The 24,279-nt window shown below is 34.8% G+C and overlaps 1 protein-coding gene across 1 annotated transcript in view; it reads left to right on the top strand.

Moving 5' to 3' along the window:
- The window catches only part of LOC103009961 (glutamate decarboxylase 1-like), a gene marked incomplete at its 5' end in the record, with an annotated part of 147,296 nt that extends 135,311 nt beyond the window's left edge, over window positions 1-11,985 (top strand). Inside the window, 4 exon segments of the mRNA XM_057527080.1 lie at window positions 2,865-3,015; window positions 8,423-8,530; window positions 9,863-9,951; window positions 11,919-11,985. Coding sequence (XP_057383063.1) covers window positions 2,865-3,015; window positions 8,423-8,530; window positions 9,863-9,951; window positions 11,919-11,946 — 376 coding nt within the window.
- Between the last annotated feature and the right edge of the window lie 12,294 nt (window positions 11,986-24,279).

Raw genomic sequence — 24,279 nt, 5'->3', positions numbered from 1 at the left:
TGTAGATTTTTTGATGATGGCCATTTTGACTGGTATGAGGTGATACCTCAGTGTAGTTTTGATTTGCGTTTCTCTGATTATTAGTGATGTTGAGCATCCTTTCATGTGTTTGTTGGCAATCTGTATATCTTCTTTGGAGAAATGTCTATTTAGGTCTTCTGCCCATTTTTGGATTCGGTTGTTTGCTTTTTTGATATTGAGCTTCATGAGCTGCTTGTATATTTTGGAGATTAATCCTTTGTCAGTTGCTTCCTTTGCAAATATTTTCTCCCATTCTGAGGGTTGTCTTTTCGTCTTGTTTATGGTTTCCTTTGCTGTGCAAAAGCTTTTAAGTTTCATTAGGTTCCATTTGTTTATTTTTGTTTTTATTTCCGTTTCTCTAGGAGGTGGGTCAAAAAGGATCTTGCTCTGATGTATGTCATAGAGTGTTCTGCCTATGTTTTCCTCTAAGAGTTTTATAGTGTCTGGCCTTACATTTAGGTCTTTAATCCATTTTGAGTTTTATTTGTGTATGGTGTTAGGAAGTGTTCTAATTTCATTCTTTTACGTGTAGCTGTCCAGTTTTCCCAGCACCACTTATTGAAGAGGGTGTCTTTTCTCCACTGTATATTCTTGCCTCCTTTATCAAAGATAAGGTGACCATATGTGTGTGGGTTTATTTCTGGCCTTTCTATCCTGTTCCATTGATCTATTTTTCTGTTTCTGTGCCAGTACCATACTGTCTTGATTACTGTAGCTTTGTAGTGTAGTCCGAAGTCTGGGAACCTGATTGCTCCAGCTTCGTTTTTCTTTCTCAAGATTGCTTTGGCTATTCAGGGTCTTTTGTGTTTCCTACAAATTGTGAAAATTTTTGTTCTAGTGCTGGGAGAAATGCAATTGGTAACTTGATAGGGATTGCATTGAATCTGTAGATTGCTTTGGGTAGTATAGTCATTTTCACAAGCTTGATTCTTCCAATCCAAGAACATGGTATATCTCTCCATCTGTTTGTATCGTCTTTAATTTCTTTCATCAGTGTCTTATAGTTTTCTGCATACAGGTCTTTTGTCTCCTTAGGTAGGTTTATTCCAAGGTATTTTATTCTTTTTGTCGAATGGTAAGTAGGAGTGTTTCCTTAATTTCTCTTTCGGATTTTTCATCATTAGTGTATAGGGATGTTAGAGATTTCTGTGCATTTATTTTGTATCCTGCTAGTTTACCAAATTCATTGATTAGCTCTAGTAGCTTTCTGGTACCATCTTTAAGATTCTCTATGCATAGTATCATGTCATCTGCAAACAGTGACAGTTTTACTTCTTCTTTTCCTATTTGGATTCCTTTTATTTTTTTTCTTCTCTGATTGCTGTGGCTAAAACTTACAAAACTATGTTGAATAATAGCGGTGAGAGTGGGTAACATTGTCTTGTTCCTAATCTTAGAGGGAATGGTTTCAGTTTTTCACCATTGAGAATGATGTTGGCTGTGGGTTTGTCATATATGGCCTTTATTATGTTGAGGTAGGTTCCCTCTATGCCTACTTTCTAGAGGGTTTTTATCATAAATGGGTGTTGAATATTGTGAAAAGCTTTTTCTGCATCTATTGAGATGATCATATGGTTTTTCTCCTTCAATTTGTTAACATGGTGTATCACATTGATTGATTTGCATATATTGAAGAGTCCTTGCATATCTGAGATAAACCCCACTTGATCATGGTGTACGATCCTTTTAGTGTGCTGTTGGAGTCTGCTTGGTAGTATATTGTTGAGGATTTTTGCATCTATGTTCATCAGTGATATTGGTCTGTAGTTTTCTTTTTCTGTGACATCTTTGACTGGTTTTGGATTCAGGGTACATAAAGTACTCTCCTTTGCAAGGTATCGTTTTTATTCCATTCCCCCCACACCTCATTGTTGTTCTCTCCCTAGATCCATAAGCTGCTCCTACAAGAGTGTGAGTTTTCTTCCCTTAGAAATTGGAGTTTGTAGACTCCCAGACAAACTCCCCTTTTGTTAGCTCCCAAACTTATCACTGTATAGATATATGATCTTGAAAATTACTTACCATGGTAAAGTTTTCATTTCTTCAATCTATAAAAATGATATAATAGTAGTAGGTATGCCATAAGTCTTCTGTAGGATCAAATGATATAATAGTTGTGACGTGTCCAGCATATAATAGACACATAATAGATACACTGTTATTTTCTTCTTATTCAAAAAGTTATAATTGGTATTTATTTAAACTATACCCAGTCAATGCACACAGGTTTAGCCTTTGTTATGCTGTGGCAACACACATCTTTTGAGAAAAGCCTCTTTTCAACTGGGTGATGGAAAACATTGCTTTTGTCTAGTGAGTGATTATCTTTTAATAATATTTCTCCATGCTTCAACACTGAGGAGGAATGTTTTCAACATCCTTTATATGCGAGGAAATGGCTAGGAAAGCACAAAATTAAATAAACGGATTATTTTATTCTGTACCTCCTGTGGCCATCAGAGCAGTTTACTTGACTGGCACCTAGATGGTTGATTTATGAGAGAGTTTAGTTAAAGTGAACCAGGCACCCAGTTCTTTTTAACTTCAGTACACGATAGGCACATAACTTCAGAAGAGCAGAAAAACGTCAAGGCTTTTAAGAAAAGGTAAAGAAAAACAGACAAGTAGTAATCTAATTACACCATCTACTGTTCCAAATACATCCAAAGACCTTAATACACTAAAATCCTAAGAAAGTAACATAATTTTTTATATAAAATAAACAAAAATTCTATTTAAATATGCATGTAAGTTAGAAACGCTAAGTGAATTGAAATAAATAATTGTGGTTTTTTTACTGAAATGTGTATGACTTACATAGTAGATACATTATTCCTTTTTCGGGGTCTTCTGGGAGCATGTAACCAGATGCAAGCTGGATACCTTTTCCAGCCTGATAAACTCTACAATGTTGACTTTGACACTGGGCATAAAAGTATTCAGTGTGGCCGACATGTTGATATCTTTAAGCTCTGGTTAACATGGAAGGCAAAGGTAGGAATTTGCCATCTCTTTTATTAGGTCTTATTTATTTGGATACCCAGTATAACCAATTACAATTTTTAGAGCTTTCTTTGGGTGCCTTTTCCCAAATTATAGTCTTTTTATTTTCTTAAAGTTTCTCAAAGAAACTGCTCTGTTTCTAATTGCAAATGGCAAGCTTGGTTTCTGAGCTCAAAATTCTACTGAGGTGGAAAAATTTTTAGCTTGTTTTACTGTTACTATCAGGGGGCAGGAATAAAATCTGTTAGGAATATAAACTTGTCTGCAGCTTCTTTTAAAAAAAAAAAAACTGCTTTTTTCTAATTGTAATTGGAAATAGGTCAAGCTACTTGAAGTCAATATAGATTCCCAGATGTGAACACTTATTAATTGCCTGAATGTTCAATCTACCTTAGAGGCAAGAGCAGCATATATTGTCTCTCCAAACACTATGACAACAGCAGGACATGTCTACACCCTCATTCTGCCCCTTATTTATAATTTTTAACTGCCCCTTATTTAAAATTTAATTTAAATAATTGACATGCTTTTAGGAAGCTATTTCTATCACCCTCTTCCCAGTACTCTATAGGAAGATGGGCATTAGGTTCTGTTCAGATGAAAGCTTTGCCATGAACTAACAGCATCTTTAATATATTGGGGACCTGGTCCTCTACATTACATTACCCACCCTGTGGACCCTAAGGGACTCTTCTCAGATGTCAGTATCAGAGGCAGTTAGAGCTGGTTAGATGTTTATTTGGTGGATATGGAATTCCTAGTAAAAAACACTAATAGAAAAATATGTTCTGTAACATGAATCACAGAGGCAAATTCATGATCCTACTTTGGTTAGTCTATAATATATTGGTTAGTATATAATATATGGGCAACATTTTCTCTTCTAAATTTATCTCTTTCATCAACTGCTTTTTCCTAACCTTATAATCACCTAGTTCAAAACACAGACCTGCTAGAGAATGGACTTGAGGATATGGGGAGGGGGAGGGGTAAGATGTGACAGGGTGAGAGAGTGGCATGGACATATATACACTACCAAATGTAAAATAGATAGCAGGTGGGAAGCAGCCGCACAGCACAGGGAGATCAGCTCGGTGCTTTGTGACCACCTAGAGGGGAGGGTGGGAGGGAGGGAGACGCAAGAGGGAAGAGATATGGGAACATATGTATATGTATAACTGATTCACTTTGTTATAAAGCAGAAACTAACACACCATTGTAAAGCAATTATACTCCAATAAAGATGTTTAAAAAAAAGCATTAAAAAAACCACTTTGGGGCTTCCCTGGTGGCGCAGTGGTTGAGAATCTGCCTGCTAATGCAGGGGACACGGGTTCGAGCCCTGGTCTGGGAAGATCCCACATGCCACGGAGCAGCTGGGCCCGTGAGCCACAATTGCTGAGCCTGCGCGTCTGGAGCCTGTGCCCCGCGACAGGAGGGGCCGCGATAGAGAAAGGCCCGCGCACCGCGATGAAGAGCGGTCCCCACACCGCGATGAAGAGTGGCCCCCGCTTGCCGCAACTGGAGAGGGCCCTCGCACGAACCGAAGACCCAACACAGCCAAAAATAAATAAATAAATAAATAAATAAGAAAATCCTTTAATAAAAAAAATTAAAAAAATAAAAAAAAAATTAAAAAAAACCACTTTGAATAGTATATCTACGTTGGTAACTCACCTTAAATTCTTTTAATGAGGCACTGAAATAATGAATACATCCATTCAATAGTAATGGATCTACCATTCATTGAACATGTATTAGGCTAGAAAGCTTTACGTATGTTATTTAGCTTATGTTTCCCAACAGTTGTGCTGGTTATGTCTGTTAAATAAGTAAAGAAATTAACTTGTTAGTGGATGAAGAGAACTAAATCTAAGGAGCAAAGATGACAACTCACCTAAATCCAAAATATATATTTTTCCACAAATTCATACAATTCATAGCACCATGGGAATGCCAACACTCACATTGGGTAGTGATGGAAAGCAGGCTCCTCATCTTTTGCATATGGAGACTACTTCATAAAAATGGTGTATAAACACGTTATATAAGTAGGGCCATTCCTGGGAATAGGAAAAAAAATTCAGCATACCGTGAAAGGGGAATTCTTTTATATACTAGAAATCAGGTTCAGGTAAATATCCATGATGGGCTTGAATGGGAGGAGTTGACTTGCAAGTTTGTAGCATGATTTATAACTATTAAATATTTAAACATTTGCTATGTGAATCTCCATCAGTACTCTTGACAAAATAATGGGCATTAAGAATGAAGTCCAGAGATATAAATAAAAAATTTTATAGTTTTTCTCATTTGCTATAATTACAGAATGAATACTTCATTGATAGTAGAAAGAGGAGCCATCTTTAATGAAATTCATATTTCTTAAAAATAAAATTAGTTACATAAAATACTGTGATAGGTTACAAAAGTAAATAAGAAGGAAATCATACAGTAATGTAAGATTCTACAAACATCGATTATTATGCAGAAGCAAATCTAATGCAAAAGCTTCATTTTGGTTGGATTTTCTACATGGGTTGGACTGGTTTTATATTCATAAAATGACTGTGTTTGGCCAGGAGAGTGCTATAGGGAGTTTAATTGCCCAAGAGCCCATCTGCTTCTCTTAAATTCATAATTGCATTTGCCCTGAGGCTGTGCTTTCCAAAGTTTTCTCCCAGTCAATGACTGATTGAGCATGGCAGGGATTCTAAGGCATTCCCATTACTGAGAGACACGAGACTCTCTTGATAGCTGAGTTGGTGTGAAGAGTTCCCAAGGGCCTTTCTGAATTTTACTTAGATTTCATCATAGTCCAGGACACTTCTTCCCCACCTTTCCCCACCTGTTTCCTTCACTTAGGGTCAGACTTATTCACAGTCTGAAAGCTCTCCCAGTCTGACTGGCTCCTTCCCACTGTCTTTCACGCAGGTACTTCACTAATAAAGTCCTTGCACCTTTAATCTCATCTTGGTGTCTGCTATTTGGAGGACCTGGGCTAACAGAGTCCAATTAAGTTCAGAATAGAAGTGCCATTGTCTTTACTATTCAATCTTTGTAGATTTTTTTCAAGAAACTTAAAGATACGTTCACAAGGAGGATGCATATCCTGATATTCTTCATTGCCAATTTAGTATGCATTGAATGCCACCAAAAGCTCTATATGGAAAATTGCTGAAGAGTAATAAACTCTATGCCAAGTATTTCAATGATATTTAGCCCCATTTCTTCAGAATTCAGAGTAGGAATATTCTTCATCAATAATTTCTATTAACTTTTCTGCAATTTTTTCTTCCTCTAAATTACTTACAGCTTCCCCCTGAACCAGATTGCCCTCAAAGAAAAATATCAAATAATAAAGTGGTTAGCTCAAAATATTAGTCCACTGATATTTAATCATGTCTATTCTTAAGCATTTCAAAGACTAGTAGTGCCTTCTCCAAACCAATATTTTTTCAAAATTGTGAAAGTTGGGAGCATCTGACCAAATGTTCATACAATCAAAGCTTTTTACACATTTTAATTCATATATATTTCTTGTGGAGAAAAATAAGGCTTTGAAAAAGGATAAAAAGTTGCGTGCTAGGGGTAAGTATAATTTTAAATAGTATGGTAGTTGTCAATAAGAAGGTTACATTTGTGCAAAAATCTGAAGAAAGTGAAGAGGAGATCATGCTAATATTTAGATGTGTAGCAAGAGGGAATCTCAATTAAAAATCTTTGAGACTGAAGCACACCTGTTGTGTCTAAGACACAACAAGGAGATCAATGTGGCTAACGTGGAATGAGCTGGTCATACGAGGAAATATTGTAAGAAAGAAAATGAAAGTGTTCCTCGGTCATTACTCTTTCTTAGAACTCCACTGCCTTCGGTCTCTGTTGCAAACAAGTTCTGATTTAAACAGAAAGTGTAGCCTCTTGGGGGCTCCGAGCATCCCCGCTTATTTAGTTGTGGGTGTAGCATCCTTACCTCGTGCTATTTGCATTGTCACTGAGTTCCCACACACGGTAGGACCAGTGGAATTCCATGCTCATTGTGCAGTGCAAAGGCTAGGTGTGCCTGGGGAGGCAAGGAGTGGAGACATGTATGTTGCCTGTATCTCCTTAGCTCATAGGCATGATCCATTGTCCCATGGACTTCACTTTCAAAACACAAGTCCAAAATAAAATTTTAAAGAATTTCAGGACAGCGACAGCAGACATTAAGTTAAGCCTGAAGCCCTTCTGAATATGGGCCCTGTGTGACAGCACAGGTTGTATGCTCATGAAGCCAACTCTGATCACAAAGCCTTAAGTATTGAGAAGACACTGAAGTACCACCTCATATGGTTATAAAGGCTCTACACTACACAAGCCTAGAGTAACTATGAACATATACCCTCAGCATGGACATACATGGAACGTATGGACAGAAGCAAAGGGACCAGTTAGGAAGCAATTTCAGTAATGCAGTGGAGAGTGATTGGGCCAGCGCAGTGGCAGTGAATAGGTTAAGATATATTAGATTCTAATTACGTTTTAAAGGTAAATCCTGTGGAATTTTCCAAAATATTAGATGTGGGGAGTGAGAAAAAGAAGAGGGTCAAGGATAAGAAAACTCTGATGTTTTGGGCCTTAGCAACTGAAGGATAAAACTGATATATTACTGAGATTGGGAAGACTGGGAGAAACAAGTTTGTACAGACAGGTCAGGAGTTCACTTTTGGACATTTATTTTGAGATGTTTATTAGTTATGTGAAGCAGGAGTCTGAGGTTCAGAGATGAGGTCTCAGATGGAAATGCAAGTGGGAGAGTCATCAACCTGTATATACTGCTTAGAGCCATGAGACAAGTGGAAATCACCAAGGGAAAGAAGGTGAGTGGAGACAGATTGGTCGATTTTTCTGTGCCTCTGTTATCCACTTTATAGGATTCTTCTAAGAGTAAATTAAACCAAGAGTACAAAGCACTAAACTACATACCTGATATACTGCTGAAGCTCAACAATTGTTAGTTTTAAGATGCACTATGCCAGCCAGTATGCCAAGGGCTTTATTTGTCGTAGTTCTCCTATTCCTCACTGCGTTATATATAATTTTTAAAAATTTGCTCTGCATACTAGACAGATAAAAAATTCATGTCAAAATATTTATCAAACATTTGTAGATCTAGGCAACCAAACTTAGAAAGGCTGAGTAACTTGCCTCAAGTTCCACAGACAGTAGGGAGTAAAAGCAGGTTGAGGGGATAGAAATAAGAATGCAGTGAGAATATATAATACCTACTGTTAGTAAGATAATAATCACATTTATTTAAATAAGTACATTTAAATAAATTTAATACATTTCAGGAACTACTTCAGTGTAATTTAAAGGTACTTACTTGAATGAAGCTTTTGATTTTTTTTAACTACAGGGAACCTATGGCTTTGAGGCACAGATCAACAGATATATGGAACTTGCAAAATACTTTTATAAAGTTTTAAAGAGAAAAGATAACTTTAAGCTAGTATTTGATGCAAAGGTAAGGACTCTATTAGTGGGTTTTTTTTTTTTGAGAGAGAGAGTTTAAAGTATCTATACTTTCTTCTCTGAGTATTTTTTTACTTGAATATGTTACCTATCCAATACTTTGAGATAATTTAAAAGTTGTATGTAATAATTATTTTAAATATTTTATTTTATCTAAATGCAAAACATTTAGGTTTTAAAAACTTTTCCATTTAAGTTCTCTTTCTTACAGGCCAAGGGTCCAAAAGATTAATTTGATGATTATACTCAATTTTTAAATTTTTAAGATGAAACTCTTTGGTTATAATTGCTTTTCTGATTTTGATGGCACTGAATCAAGAGTAATTTAATTGTTCCTAGCTTTTTCTTGTATGTTAGAGAATGCAGTTGGGTTTCTGGATAGTAGATGACATAAGAAAAAGTGGGCTTTAAATTATATGATAATCCTTGGTTAATCATTATTAAAGTACTAAGTAGATATTGATGAAAAAATGGAGAGTTTTGCTAGTATTCTATCCATCTTCCTCTTCAAGGCCCAGTCAGCCAACCCAATGGCATGCTTTAAGTCATGCTAGTAAGAGTAACTATTAGGAAACAAAGGTGCTTGGTCTTTTTTCTACATTGTCTCCCTCTGATTGTACTATTTCTATTTTTGGTTAGTCTTGCTCAGTCTTAAGTGGAAACTAGAAGTAAAGAAATTGTGTTTGTTTGTTTTTAATACTGTACATTCTCTGATCATTTATCTGCCTCTCTGAAATGAGCTTTCATAAATTGATTTAAGTAAAGTTCTCTTATACCCCTTTATCTATATAAAAGACATCTAGTCACTGAAGCCAGAACCTTGAATTCATCTTGAAAACCTACGAAAGATCAATTCTATCTTTTGAAGATTTGGGAAATGTAAACTCTCCTATCTGCCACTGCTTCAGTGAAGTCCTCTCCATTCTCTCCTGAACTACTATAACATTCTATTAACTAATATTCTCCTCCCCTCAATTGTTCTCTCCCCTAATCGATTGTCCATACTACAGCCTGAATGACCTTACTCAAATATAAAATTGGCACTGTCATTAAAATATTTAATATATTTTGAGGAATGGGCATGGGATGGATGGCTGAAGACTGGGCACTCTGTGAGGACACCATTTCCTTTATCTCTGTATTTGGTGCCTGATATATGTATTAGATCCTCAAAAATTATTTTAAAATATATTAAAAGTTAAATTAAATTAAATACTTCTGGGATAACTAAGGAATTAGGTAGGGCTTTAAGGATACTTATAAAATTACTAAAGAATTAGGTAAAACTTTAAGAATATTTGTAAAATTTTAATTTTTGATTTAGCCTGAGTTCACCAATGACTGCTTCTGGTACTTCCCACCAAGACTTAAACATATCCCAAAAAGTTTGGAAGAGATCAAGAACTGCAAAAGGTAAGTTTGTGTGTGTATGGTGTGGTATTTATCATTTTAATATTGCCTTTTAAATAATGTGTCTGGGTTAGTTTGATTGGTTAGTGGATGGCAGTAATGTGGTCTTAAGCCATTTTTTTTTAATATTTGTATGGAATCAAGTGAAATCTCAACCCACCAATCATTTTGCAAATTAATCTAGTCATCATTTATATAATTGAAAAATATTTTTTAAATGCTTAATATTCAATCTACTGAGTTTTTTACCCTTTGGTTAATTCATTCATCAGTTAATGCTTGCCACATGTTCCAGAGGATTTAGAGGTATAAAATGAATAAGACAGAATCTGAGTTCTAAGCTAGAAGGCTTAGAGGGGAGAAGACAAGAATAGAAATAATTACAATTTTTATGAGCAATAGAAGAGGTACTTGGAGAAGAATTATCACATTTGAAATATTTATCATAAGGTCATCTGAGCAAGAATCTAGGAGAGATTTTATTACAGATCAGTGATCAATACTGAAAAAAATCCAAATAAATGCCATAGCAATGAGGAGATTTAATCTTTACCTTAAGAATGTATATTAAAATAAAGAGAATCGCCACTATTACGTGTTATTTAGCTATACATTTACTGTAAGTTTTTAACCTATCTTAAGCATGCATCATATACATACATTTTATAATAGTATCACCACCACTTTTGAGTTGACCAACATCACAACTACTTATCTTAGGCAATGTGATCTGCCCTAGAAGAAGCTGAACACAAACTATCTGATATCAGTGTTTAAGGGCATCAACTTTTTATATCATCAGAAAATTTCACTGGGCTTCTAAGTCCTAAGAGAAAATAGAGAATTTTTTTGTTTTGTTTTGCTTTTTGATAATACCCCTTGTTTAAATATTTTGTGGCTTGAGGCGACTATTGAGCAAAGCTCTTACTTTTTTTTCTTAACATCTAAGTGTTACCTTTTACTAGGGTAATTACTACCAGCTGAGAGTTAGTGGAGTACCTGTTTACAGAGAGCGAGCTATTTCCTGGAGATACACACACTCACTCACCAGAGAGCCGTCCCTCTCAGAGATCTGCGCATGCTCCTGCATGGAGGGCAAAGGGGAAATATAAAGCAGTTTTTAACAATATTGCAGGCAATAACTAATACCTTTTATTTTATGGTCATGTTGATTAATTAAAATATTAAAGAAGGGCATTAAATGAAATGTCTGACCATATAATGACTATATAAGCAAATATATATGTATATATGCCCTGCCATATATAAAAACTTATGGGAAAGTTAAGTAATGGAGAGCATCTGTAGCATTTTAAAGGTAAACTGTGTGCAGGAGTGGAAGTTTCGAGAAGAGGAGCACGTTCAATAGTTATAGAATGCCCTCCTCTTCCTCTCCGAGTCTCAGTACCACTTTGTCTTATAACAAAAACCCAAGACCGTAATGCGATCTAATGTCACGTGCATGGTATTGTTTTAGGAGCTGTGCAAGACAATTAAACAGATAGAATTTGTCTCTGTAAAATTTACAAAGAAACTATGTTTTGCTGCAAAACAGTGACCTTGTAGAAAAACTCAAGATGTATTGTAAATTCCAAGAGCGTAAGTTAGAATACCAAAAGATACTACTACTTTTCCATTTTCTATTTCATTTTACCTCTCCCAGATACTTCTACTTGAATTGCCATATAAATATAAATAAAATGTCGCACAACCTTCTTTAATGTATTCTAGCACACTTGCATTATTTTGTGAGTTTGGTAATCGTGAATCATGGAGTAACAAGAGCTACAGTATGAAGATAGAACGTGCTGCCTTTTCTCTGTACTAAGCTGCTTCTTAAAAATTATCCCTGACAGTTTTAAATTGCCTGCAATTCACTTCAAGCTAATGATAGTTATGTAGCCATCTAGGATGTGGAACAGTATTTACTTGTAAAATTTCCTTTTAATGATATTTGCATTTATACACAGATTGCTCCAAAGATTAAAGCACAAATGATAGAGGAAGGCACAGCCGTGCTAAACTACCAGCCTTACGGGGACAAGGTAAATTTTTTTCGAATGGTCTTTTCTAAGCCTGCCACAAGACAAACTGATGTTGACTATGTTATTGATGAAATTCAAAGACTTGGGAAAGATTTATGATACTGCAATATGATTTTGAATACCAAATCTAAACACCAACTTTAAAGATTTACTACTGAAGACAAGAAGAAAGGAATATTATAAATGATATTCTTTCTTCAGAACGTTTGATTCTCTTTTATCCTGTTATGCAAGATGATGAAAGGGCAGTGGGTCATTGAAGATTGATAGATAGATAGATAGTAGATTCAATTTTGTTTATGTATTTGTTGTTTTCATTAATTCAATGAAAGATTATTGAAAATCCATTAACTGTCAGGGACTTTTCTTGGTGTGTTAGAATACATCAGTAAATAAGAAAGACAAAAATCCCTCCTCTTGTAAAGAAAGAAGTTCCATTGTGAACATTCGGTAAGTTAACATATATTTACATGCTTGAATTAGTTGCATAAAGACTTCCCGAGGTGAAATCATTTTCAATAACATATGGTAGTATTCTGTTTCTGTAAAAAATAAAATAATACATATGATGTTTCTCTATTTCAATAAATCAGATGAACAAAATGTTCTGTATTTTGGAGCAGAGAGTCAGGGAAGAGAATGACAAGGGCTGACATATTTGCCTTTTGATCCCTGCATTTTTATTTAGAAGGAAGTGTGGCTTCTACCAAGCTTCTATGCAATGATTTAATTCATTTTTTTCTGCAATGCCATTTTTAATGTCTCTAAAGATCAACAACAGTGGCATCGTTTTATAATTCTCCAAAAGTATATTGGCCATAGTTCACAAAATGGAATCGGGTAGCTCCACAGTGATGATAAAATTAGTATTTCTCAGCTCCTTTTTTGAGATAATAGAGTTAACATTAATTGAGCACTTATGGTATGCTAAACATCTTAACTTGCATGGTTTCATTTATTTCTCCCAATATTACGATTTAAAGTGATTTATTATCCCCATTTCATGAATGAGAAGATGAAGATTTAAAGAGTTTAAATAATGTGTCTAACAGCATGCTGCCGCTAAGTAATAAAACCCAAATTTGAAGCTAGCCAGGTTTTTTCTCAAGTGTGTATGACAAAGAACCTGCTAAATGCCTTGATGCAATTCACATACACTACCTACCAGTCGAGCCATTTGTCAAATCACTTGACTTATGCAGATCTCTTTCCTCTTCTCTGAAATAGGAATAATAATGGTGCCTATACTGCAGGGGTGTTGTTAGAATAAAATAAAATAATTGTGTTAAATATTTTTAAAAACTTTGAATCACTCTGTGTGTGTTAGTTTTTTTCCTTCACAATGTGTACGTATATCAAATCATCATGATGCACAATACAATTTTAATTGTCAATTATAACACAATAAAGCTGAAAAAAATTAAAAGATATTTTCTCAATATAGGAAAAAATCAAATAATTTTGTAACTTCAAAGAGAGCTGAGATCTTAAAAATTAGTATTACATGAGAAAAATAAATGGAAATATAGAATTGAATTTAGAGAAAAATACAAAGAGGAAAAGGATTTAATATAGTATATGTATAACTCCTTCTTTATAGCCCATTAACAATTATTTCCCACCAATAGACAAAGAGGAAGGCAGACCCAATAAGAGATCTGTAGTCTTGGCTGTGTATAGGCTCAGTGCATAATCGTTAGTTTTGCATATTTAATTTTTTATTATGTCAAATATAGCCAGAGATTTAAAATATTAAAATCTCCAGCACGAAAATTCACAAACCACTTTTGACACATTCGATCCGTCACAGCACCTTCTCCATACACTAATCTTTTTTTGTGTTTCAGTTGCATTTTTACCTTTCTTGAAATAATAAAGCATAATATGCTGAAAATGTTGCTCTTTTTCCTCTATATTCAATATTAAAATGGCAACACAAAAATTCACCAATTTTGATTTTTTTAAAAAATGCACACTGATATGACAGCTGTCACAATACAATCTAACAAAATTGTTTTGAATGAAGTTAAAGACAACTAAGTGCTACTACAGCCATCTTATGGAAAAAAACTCAACAAACTTTTTGGCCAACCCAGTAGCTAGACTAGGTAAAAATAAAGTTCCATAACATTGGTTTTATCTTTATTAATCATTCAGGGTACAATCAAATATTGTCATGGTTCTTCATTACAGAGGAGATTGTACCCTTCTGTTTTTCAAGCTCTGTTGCATCCATTCAAGTTAAATGTCTGAAAACTTTTATATTTTAGAAATAAAAACACATGAATTGGGATAGAGATTCTTTTCAATTGTTCTTCTACCATATAAATAAGACATTTCATGTCCAAAGTTTTTCTCAGAGGAAACATAAAATTGATTATGCTACAGACTTTGACAGTTTGTGTCTTTGTGAAATACAGGGAAGAGCAGTTTAATTATCTAAGTGCAATGTATCCCTTGATAAGAATTACTGCTCTATTCAGGAGGGTTTGTTCCAAATGTGATCTGGTATGTCAGAAACATAAATCTGTTTCTTCCCTATGCATTATTCATAACTGCTTATCATTACATAAAGTTTATCAAGCACAGATTAAACATTTCCTTTTCAAAAAATGTGCCTCAAGTTTCTTTGTCCCTATAGCCACAATTTTAGGTATTGGTTTTATTTCTTAATGAACACTTTGAAATAAGAATATACTAAATCATAAGACTACTTTAATATATATTGCATAGGTTATATAAATTAGTTAAAACAGTGCTTTCTTCCAATATCAGTTCTGTGAATTAAGCAAGTATATGTTGTAGAGTTTTGAGAAATCTACAGTCTGCTTTATTCAGTAGTGTCTTGTTAATAACAAGGAACCTAATAAGAATTGTTCTCTCTATTTTGAGGTATACAGCATTTTCAATTATTTGGATACCTATTTTACACGTTGTTGAAAAATTGTAACATTTAAATTAAAGAAAGGGTAATACTCATTAACCTGTGTCATCCCCCCACCCTTGAACTTGGATTATTTTTTATTTTATGGCCAGTCAAAATTATTTTATCCACAGAACACGATTCCCTTTGCTGTGTTCTCTCAACCAAGGTTCTGACACAAACCTTGTATTACATGAAATAATGTGTGAGTTTTCTTTCCATAACTTACAGGAATTCTATAAAATGGGCTCCTTTCTTGCTGTTAAGAGACTTAGTTTAACATAAAATTCTTAAAGGGATATTACTAACTTTATCTTTTTCTTTTGAACTTTTTCCAGATATATGACATATAATAAATAGCATTGGTTTAACCAACAGAGATGACTTCCAGAGAGACTGTGTCTCCTGAACTTAGGGTAGAACAGGGTAGACCAAAAAGTGAAAATAATGTGTTTTTAAATTTTATTTTCAATTCAAAGTGCTAGTATAGAATTGTGCATAACATATAGAGGAAACTTGAAACATATAACAACATCCCAAAGGGGTTCTGAAATATTTAGATTCTTACCAGGCAGATAATGTGGAGCAATGATAATCAGAGTTACATGGAGAATCAAAAATACTTTAAACAGTTTGATATTGCCGGAGTAGAGTATAAAATTACGGAGTTCTGCTTCAAGTAGCTAGAGAATTATAGGTCCTTAAATTTAGCATTTTGACAATGTGAAAACAACTAAAGTGAATGCAATGGGGGTAATAAAATAAAACTTGTATTGATGAGGGGGGAAAAGACATTGATTTTGATGGCAGTTTCAAGGACTGACTGGAGGAGGAGTAGGTCTTAGAGGCCATTGCAATAATCCAAGAAAAGATAAGAATTTAGCAGTGCAAGGTAATAGGGAATTAAGTTTGGGCAGTAAATTTGCCAAAGTGCATTGAGAAGATAAAAGTCCAGAGAGCCTGAAGTTTCTAGCTTGAGAGACAGCTTAGATCTCAGTAGCTCAGGAATCCAAAAGGGAGACCCATATTAGCACAATGTCATTGTTTTATTTAACTTGCATATAGAAAACAAGATGAAATGTATGGATTTGCAGGGCTTAGCTCTCTGGAAAATATCACACGAGTTATATAGCTACCTGAATATAAAGTAGAGATGTTTCATGACTGAAAAAGCTCCCTTCCATGTAATTAATGTAGCATCATACATTACCTAGAGACTTCATATATTAATGTAGTCTGAACCAGCGAGAAAGGACCTGGGGAACTCTTTGACAATCCCATGCCTCTGTCTACTTTGTGCTTCGCAATTACTTGTATCCTAGAAATTCTTAGTAAATCTTCGTACTGAACAAGATCTCTGAGTCTGATTTGACAGTTCAGATCCTTTGTATTAGCTCAATGATTATCTGACCCAGGAGACTGAGAAGAAATCCTTGAAGACCCTGGTCTAAGTTAATTCCTTCACTGTTTCCAGTGCAGCGCTATAGAAGTGGGTCTGGAATGGAGAAAAGTCACAGTGGCACAGGACTGGCTCTAAACAATCTCTCTTTTGCTGAATCATAATTGCTTTATATTCTTGGGGTCTTCAGTTTTTTGTTTGGCATTTGTCTGAGCTCAGTTGGTCCCTTAATTCCTTTTGAATGAAGAGTCAGGCTTTTTTTTTTTTTTTTTCCTGTTTGTTTTGTTTTGTTTTCCCTCTAATGTCTGGCTTTCACATTAGTCCTCCATCTAGGACACAACTTTTAATGTTTATTCTGCCCAATCAGCCCCTTGCTATTCCCCTGAGCTGCTTGCCCAGCCTTCATCAAGAGATGAGGAATATTGGCTCCACCCAGAGGCTAGGCCTGTCACCTTTGTTTGCTATATTTCGAATGGTAGCCAACCCTTTCCATCTAAAATGTCCATCTAAATATACCTGTTTTTTTTCCTAGTCTAAACCCCCCCCATGGAATGTGGGTACAAATTCAATAAATATTTTTACAAGAATATTGGAATTTTTCCCATCTCATGTGAGATTTCTTATGTCTAGGTCCCCATTATAGTTTTCCTTTCACAAATGTAAGAATGAACAGGCATTAAATCTTTCTGATCTTCACTCTTACACAGAATGTCTTTTCACATAGAAAAAAATACCCAAAACTTTGCAAGACACTTCCTTGATAAAGTGATGATAGTGGCCATGCTGATATGTTATTTAAACTATCTGTAGGAATAATAGATATCCCATTAAACCATACCTGTATACTCTCAAACTAATAGCCATTTATAAAGAACACTGTTGTGGGACTTTCCTGGTGACGCAGTGGTTAAGAATCCACCTGCCAATGCAGGGGACACGGGTTCGAGCCCTGGTCTGGGAAAATCCCACATGCCACAGAGCACCTAAGCCCGTGCGCCACAACTACTGAGCCTGCGCTCTAGAGCCCATGAGCCACAACTACTGAGCCCACGTGCCACAACTGCTGAAGCCCACACACCTAGAGCCTGTGCTCCACAACAAGAGAAGCCACCACAATGAGAAGCCCGCGCACCGCAACGAAGAGTAGCCCCTGCTCGCCGCGACTAGAGAAAGCCCGTGTGCAACAATGAAGACCCAACACAGCCATAAATAAATAAATAAATAAATAAATAAATAAATAAATAAATAAAAATTTTAAAAAACCCCACTGTTGTGCCTTAAATTCTACAGTTCGTTGGATATTCAAACAGTCTTACCATCTCCAAGCTTCCTCTCAGTACTCTGAAATATCCTGTTAAGAATAACTTTAAAATTTCTTAAAGAAGCAGCTTTGGTACATCTAGTTGCAAACCTTACCATGTTTTAAATTATAAAATAATTAAAATAGCTTTGGTTAATAAATTCTAGCAGTACTTTATGAGCCTATGGTCCTTGAAAGGCTATGAATATTTTTGCAATTTTTACTTTGATTACAAACAAATAGTCTAATTGGGTTCTATAACCTCCTAAGTTTAAATCACTGGTAAACTGCACTATGAAAATCCTATGAAAGCATTTGTTGAAAATGAGATACTAGCCAGTAATAATCTAATTTCTGATAGCCATTTTCTAGATTAAAATCACTTTGGCATATTTTAGCTGATTCTGTTTTCTAAAGAAGGCATAGTCACAAACTTTGTGAAAATAAAAAGCATGACAAACAGCTTAAAGAGCATAGATGCTGGAACCAGGCAAACTGCTTCTTACTAGCAAGTTCCCTGGTCTCCCTGTATTCACTTTCCCCATCTCTATAATAAATAATAAGAATTCCTCACAGGTAAATGAATTAGTTTGTTTATATTAAGTTCTTTAAACAGTGCCTGAAGTCTTAAATATAGACCCTAGATACATGTTAATATTATTAATACTACAAACACAAGTTTTAAAATTGTTTTTTTGAGATAAGTTTTTGAACTCTGTTCAAAACTCATTTCCTTTCTAGTTTGTCATTCTGCCTTTCCATGTGCAAAGGCTTGTGTCAGAGGCACAATACAGAACAAACAGACAATAGTTGCACCTAAAGTGTGTGTAGATGTTTGATGGGGGCAGTAACAAGAAAGGTATGATCTGAAACTATTTAAAGAAGAACGATATAAAGATTATGAATCTATTACTTAAGTAAAAAGTATTTCAAATAATTTGACAAAATGGAAAAAATTTAAACATTTTTCAATTATACTCTTGTTTCATAATTTTATTTCCTAAGTGCAAAGAACACTACCTTTCTGATAAAATGACCAGACTTTATCAGAAAATGTAACATTAATCTAGAAGGAAGAGTCATAACTTTATCAGGAAAAGAAGTTTTATATAAATTTTATCCATGAATTATCCCTGATCCATGGTCGGTCAGTTTTCCTGTCTCCTATATATAGCATGCCCCTGGAGCTCAGTGTCTACCAGGCTGAAATACAGCAAGAATAAAGGTTATTTTTTTGGCTCCTACTCTCCATGTTTACCAGTATAAAGAGATATATAGAGAAATTTATGAGAGTCGGAAATTTTTGAGACAGCAAGCAACACATTTGGATCAAAACGATGAATGTTATGTTTGCTGAGGTTGGTTCTGTGTTCCCAGGCAGACCAAATAATCTTGGATACAGAGACCTCGAATACATTTGGAACTTGTACTTGGAGCTGACCCAGGATTTCAGATTTTCTCTCGGCAACTCTGCAGCCCCATCTGAGAGTATCTTACCATTGTGGTCCCTTGGGAATATTTTATGGCATATTTAATTTTCCACAGGTAGTAAACACAGTATTTCTAAGTATCAGCTCCCCTATTTCCATTTGTCAAATTATTTAAATGTAAATAGAAATAGAAGTGAAGCCATACATATGCAAATTATCTCTGATTTAGCCAAGAGCTAGAGGTATGACATAATTCATAGTTTACGTTAATTCCCTTTGCCCAGATCACATAGCTCAGGGAATAATTGGCATAATTAAAAGTACAACTTCGTTCAACAATTTAAGTTTAGTACATGCACTTCATTTCAGTGATTTATGGATAACTCTGAAAATCAACATTACTCAGCCCCTCTCAAATGCTATGGATCGATCCATGTATAATTACAGCAAACGCATTCGTTAACTGTTATAAATTAAAATTTTTCCTTTGAACAGATGATTTATTATGATCATTCAACAGTGCTGGATTTTTGTTACAATGACTGTATTGAAAAGTTAAATGCCTCCAGGAAGTAAGATGACAAAAATATGAAAATGCCAACTATATAGAGTTGTTTTACAGCTTTATTAAATTTGGTTTCTACTTTTTCCTTGACTTTTAAAGCAAAGAACATTTCTGTGGGGTTTTTCCCCTTAAGTTAGAAGAGCAATTTTGCATCATGTTGCTCTAAATTTTATGCTTACCTTTCACCCCCTAACTCCAAGTCCATCAAAGGTAGAGACTTTCCTAATTGAATATTGTGAGGCAGGGATCAGTCTAGGACCTGGTGTATATTAAGGTATATTAAGGACCAAAAGGAGCTGGAGTATTTGGTGACTCATTTATACATTCACAAGTCCTCACAATAATGCACATACCAAATGAGATCACATGCAAGTAAAGATAGTTTTGTGAGACCTGGCTAAATGTTACTACTTATCTGTGACATTTAGAACTTGTTATGAAAATCAGAGAAATTTAAGTTGTTTCTGTTTTCTAGGAACAGAAACACACTTTATTGCAGACTTTTGGGTCAATACTGTAAATTCTATACCCTGAGTCTCCCAGGCTTCTCTGAAGTGCATAATTATTGCCAATCAAAAGTATCTTGACTGATCTCATGCAACCCAATTACAAGACCTAGTATAAAACTACAGTAATCAAGACAGTGTGGTATTGGTGAAAGGATAGATACATAGATTATTGGAACAGAAGAGACAGTACAGCAATAAACCCACATAAATATGGGAAATCGATTTTTGACAAAGATCCAAAGATAAATTGATTGAGAAATGATACCTTTTAAGTAAGTGGTGCCCCCCCCACACACACACATCCTGACCCATAGCTCACAACTTATACATAGAAAATACAGAAGAAAAAACCTGTTGGGTCAGTCAAAAAGTTTTTAGCAAAATTCATAAAAGAAAAATTGGAGCTCTATCAAAATTAAAAACTTTAGGTCCGTGAAAATACAGTTAAAAGAAAGAGAAGACAAGCTATAAACTGGGAGAAAATCATGTTTCTGACAAAAGGCTTGTTTGCAGATTATATAAGAACTCTCAAAACTCAACCATAAGAAAAGAAACAACTTGATATTAAAGAATAAGCAAAAGAACTGAACAGGTACTTCATCAAAGAAGATATGTGGATGGCAAATAAGTGCACGAAAATATGCTCAACATAATTATTCATTAGTAAAATGCCCGTTAAAACCACGAGATATCACTGCATACTTACTAGAATGAAAAAAAAAATTGGCAATACCAATTGCTGGCAAGAATGTCGACCAACTCTAACTCTCCTACATTGGTGGTGGGAATGCAAAACAGTGCAGCCATAGCAGAAAACAATTTGACCTTTACTTATAAAGTTAGAGATAGACTTCCTATAAATATCAGCAAATTCCACTTCTAGTTATTTGTCTAAGAGGAATAGAAACTTATGTTTGTATAAATCCTGCATGCAAATGTTTGTTTATAGTAGCTTTATTTCTTATCACCGAAAGCAAGATACAACCTAAATGTCCTTCAGCCAGTAAATGGATAAACCAACTGTGGCAAATATTCCATTGTATACTCTCAGTAAGAAAGATAAAATTTTGATTCCCGTAACACCATAGATGACTCTCAAATTCATTCTGATAAGTGAAAGAAATTATGCACAGATTGTAGGAAAAGGCAAAATTATTGGAGACAGATCAGATGAGTGATTCCCAGGGGCTGCAAGTCAGGGGGAGGGATTGTCTATAAAAGGGCAAGGGATTTGGGAGGTGATGAAACTATTTTGTGTCATGACTGTAGTGGTGGATATATTACTCTATGCCTTTGTGAAAACCCACAGAACTGTACACAAAAAGTAAGTTTTACTGTTTGTAATTTCTAAAATAAAAAACAATAATTTGGAAAATTAAAGCAAAGTAATGATTATTTTGTTCTCAGTTGCACTTCCTCTGAAGTAATACAATGATTTGATTCAATGGTTAGAGAGTTGATTTGGGACAAGTAGGAGTTACAAAATACCATGCACCAGTAAATATTTCAAAATATTTTCAAAATATTTCAAAATATTATCCTGTTACTATACTACTAAAATTTGGGGATTCACCATGTTTGTTATAATCGTTTTACCAGATGTATTAATTGTATCTCATAACGTGGATGGACTTTATTTTTACTTCGTTCCATTGGCAGAAACTTCAAGATGCAAAAAATTGTTAGAATCCAAAAGTTCATGATGGATTCATCCAGGAAGTAATATCGATTTTAGGTGCCGTTTCCATTGTGTTTGGGGCAAAGATGTCTATAATTGCTTCTATTGCTAAAAAATGAAATTTGCAATGATCTATTGATAGGTATTCCTTCATAGTAGAATCACTAATGATAAGATATATGGAGACAAATAATTGACTTGAATATGTTCATTAGACATAAACCAAGGAGAGAAAGATTTTACAAATATAATTAAAAGAGCCTATATTTTACAACTAGAGCCACATGAAAAACTTCTACTTTGGCAGAACACCTGAACATCTACTCTGATAGATGATCTGAAGTCTGAAAATAAGAGCGAGTCACAGAAATTTGGGAGAAATCAGTATTTAATAGGATCGCATTTAATGGGCTTCTGTCTGGTTCTTCTCAAGCAAAGGAAAATAGAGAAGTTCATATCAGACTTTCTCTCCTTCATTTCAGGTGACTGATCACTCAGTGGGTCTTCCACATTTGTTGCCATGACAACAGAGATGTGGAGATAGGGAAATGATTAACTGTGGCTCTTTAGAAACTCAATTATATGTTTGATAGGATGATGTGGCTGATAAAAATGACAGTGCAGCACAGTGTTCCATAGATTCAATCTGAGTTTTCTTTTTGTACAAGCTGTCTTCTGAACCGTCCCATCAATTTTTATATCAAACCCTGATAAACTGTTTTCTCTTGATCCAGTGGTCCTCACAGGCTATTGCTTCTTCCAACTACATACATTTCCACAATATTGTCTACTGACAACTCACTGCTGTGCCCAATATACACTTATTACCAGCTTGCTGGTTTTCCTGTTGCTTGTTCATCTACAGCAGAAGAGAAAGTTCTTGCTCAACTGGCCTGTGGACACAATCAACTGAGTTATAAATCTTAACTCTGTCTTTACATATATATCCCCACTCATAGGAAATTTTTTCTGAACTAATAATGCCTCCTTCAATAATAGATACTTATATTCAGGTAGACAATTATCTCTACAAGGATAGGGACTGCTTATGGGACTACCATTTTGTAACCAGGGCCAATGACATGAGTGTCAACAATACAATTAATATATGTTTACTGACTTGGATAGTACATTAGTTGCAATGACATGCTTGGCAAACTGGCTCTCTTGCTGGACAGTAACGTCTTCTGGGCCAGGGATGATTCTATTCCTGGCAAATAATGGGTGTGCAGTGATGCCTAGTATATCAATGGGTGTCATGCACTTAGCTCTACAAATGTAATGCTTCAAGGTTTTGATAGCTATAGGATGAGGGAATTTAGAACTGTTGCACTCTGTGTTATAACAGGTGTCATTTCTCATTCCCTGTTTACAGTGGAGAAATGGTAGAGAGGGAAATGCTACTGAATAATTTAATACAAAGAGCATATACCACATAAACCACACACATATTAAAATGACATAAAATCAGGAGCAATTACATAAAACAAAAGTTAATTCTTTCGTTATTATATATGGCCCTAAGCAGGTCATTAGTATCCTGAATTTCAAGGTTTTAGGTGGGTGTATCATGAGGAAGCAAAAGCAGAATTTTAAAAACACAGTGACATTATTCAATTACTATTCACACATTATCTTGCCAAGGTCTTAATGGCGTTCTTCAGTCATTAAGCAGTCTTCTACAGTGTTTTACTAGAGAAAGATCACTTGGCCGGAACTCAGTGGTTTGGGTGTTTGAAGCTTGTTTTGTCTAGTAGTTCTTAAACTCTGGGTCATGACCCCACATGTTGGCCCATTTCAGTGGTTCTCCAAGGGATCTTTTGAAAAAAACACAAATGCATAGACCCGCCCAGACAAATTAAATCAGAATTTCTGAGATTGTGATCAGAATATTTTTCTTAAAGTATCCCCAGTGATTCTGAAAAAAGTTACAGTTGAATCACTGGCTTATCAGCCAGTAAAGTTAAAATAGAAAAGTCTGACCTCACTGAGTTCTATCCCCTAAACAGCCATCAATAAATTGGCTAGTTTTTTGAAAGAATGAATGTTCACATTTATTGTACACAATGTTTTGCTCTACCACAACATTTGATGAAAGATCATATATTTACTTTGAGCCAAAATAAAGTATACAATTGACCCAAAGAGCTCATTATCTGAGCATTTAATATATTAATAGTATGATATATGTTATTTGGATAGATATTCTAAGTAGAAAAATATTAGATTGTTGAACAAGGCCTTTTGATATTGAGAGAAGCAATTATTCATTCTGGAATGGAAGTAGCTGAATTTATTTTAATCACATCTCTCCCCAAATAAAAAAGAATCATGCAATTTGTAAAACTATAGGATATAAGTAAAAAATTATTCTAAGGATACTTAAAGGTCTGATGTAAATGACTTCTAGTTCAGTTACAGGGATTATAGATGACCTATTTTATTTCTTTATAATCTAATGTGTATCAACTAATCTGAGACA

Source organism: Balaenoptera acutorostrata, chromosome 13, assembly GCF_949987535.1.
Source record: "Balaenoptera acutorostrata chromosome 13, mBalAcu1.1, whole genome shotgun sequence".
NCBI lineage: Eukaryota > Metazoa > Chordata > Mammalia > Artiodactyla > Balaenopteridae > Balaenoptera > Balaenoptera acutorostrata.
The sequence above is the reverse complement of the archived record's forward strand: the minus strand, read 5'-3'. Positions and strand labels throughout refer to the sequence as shown.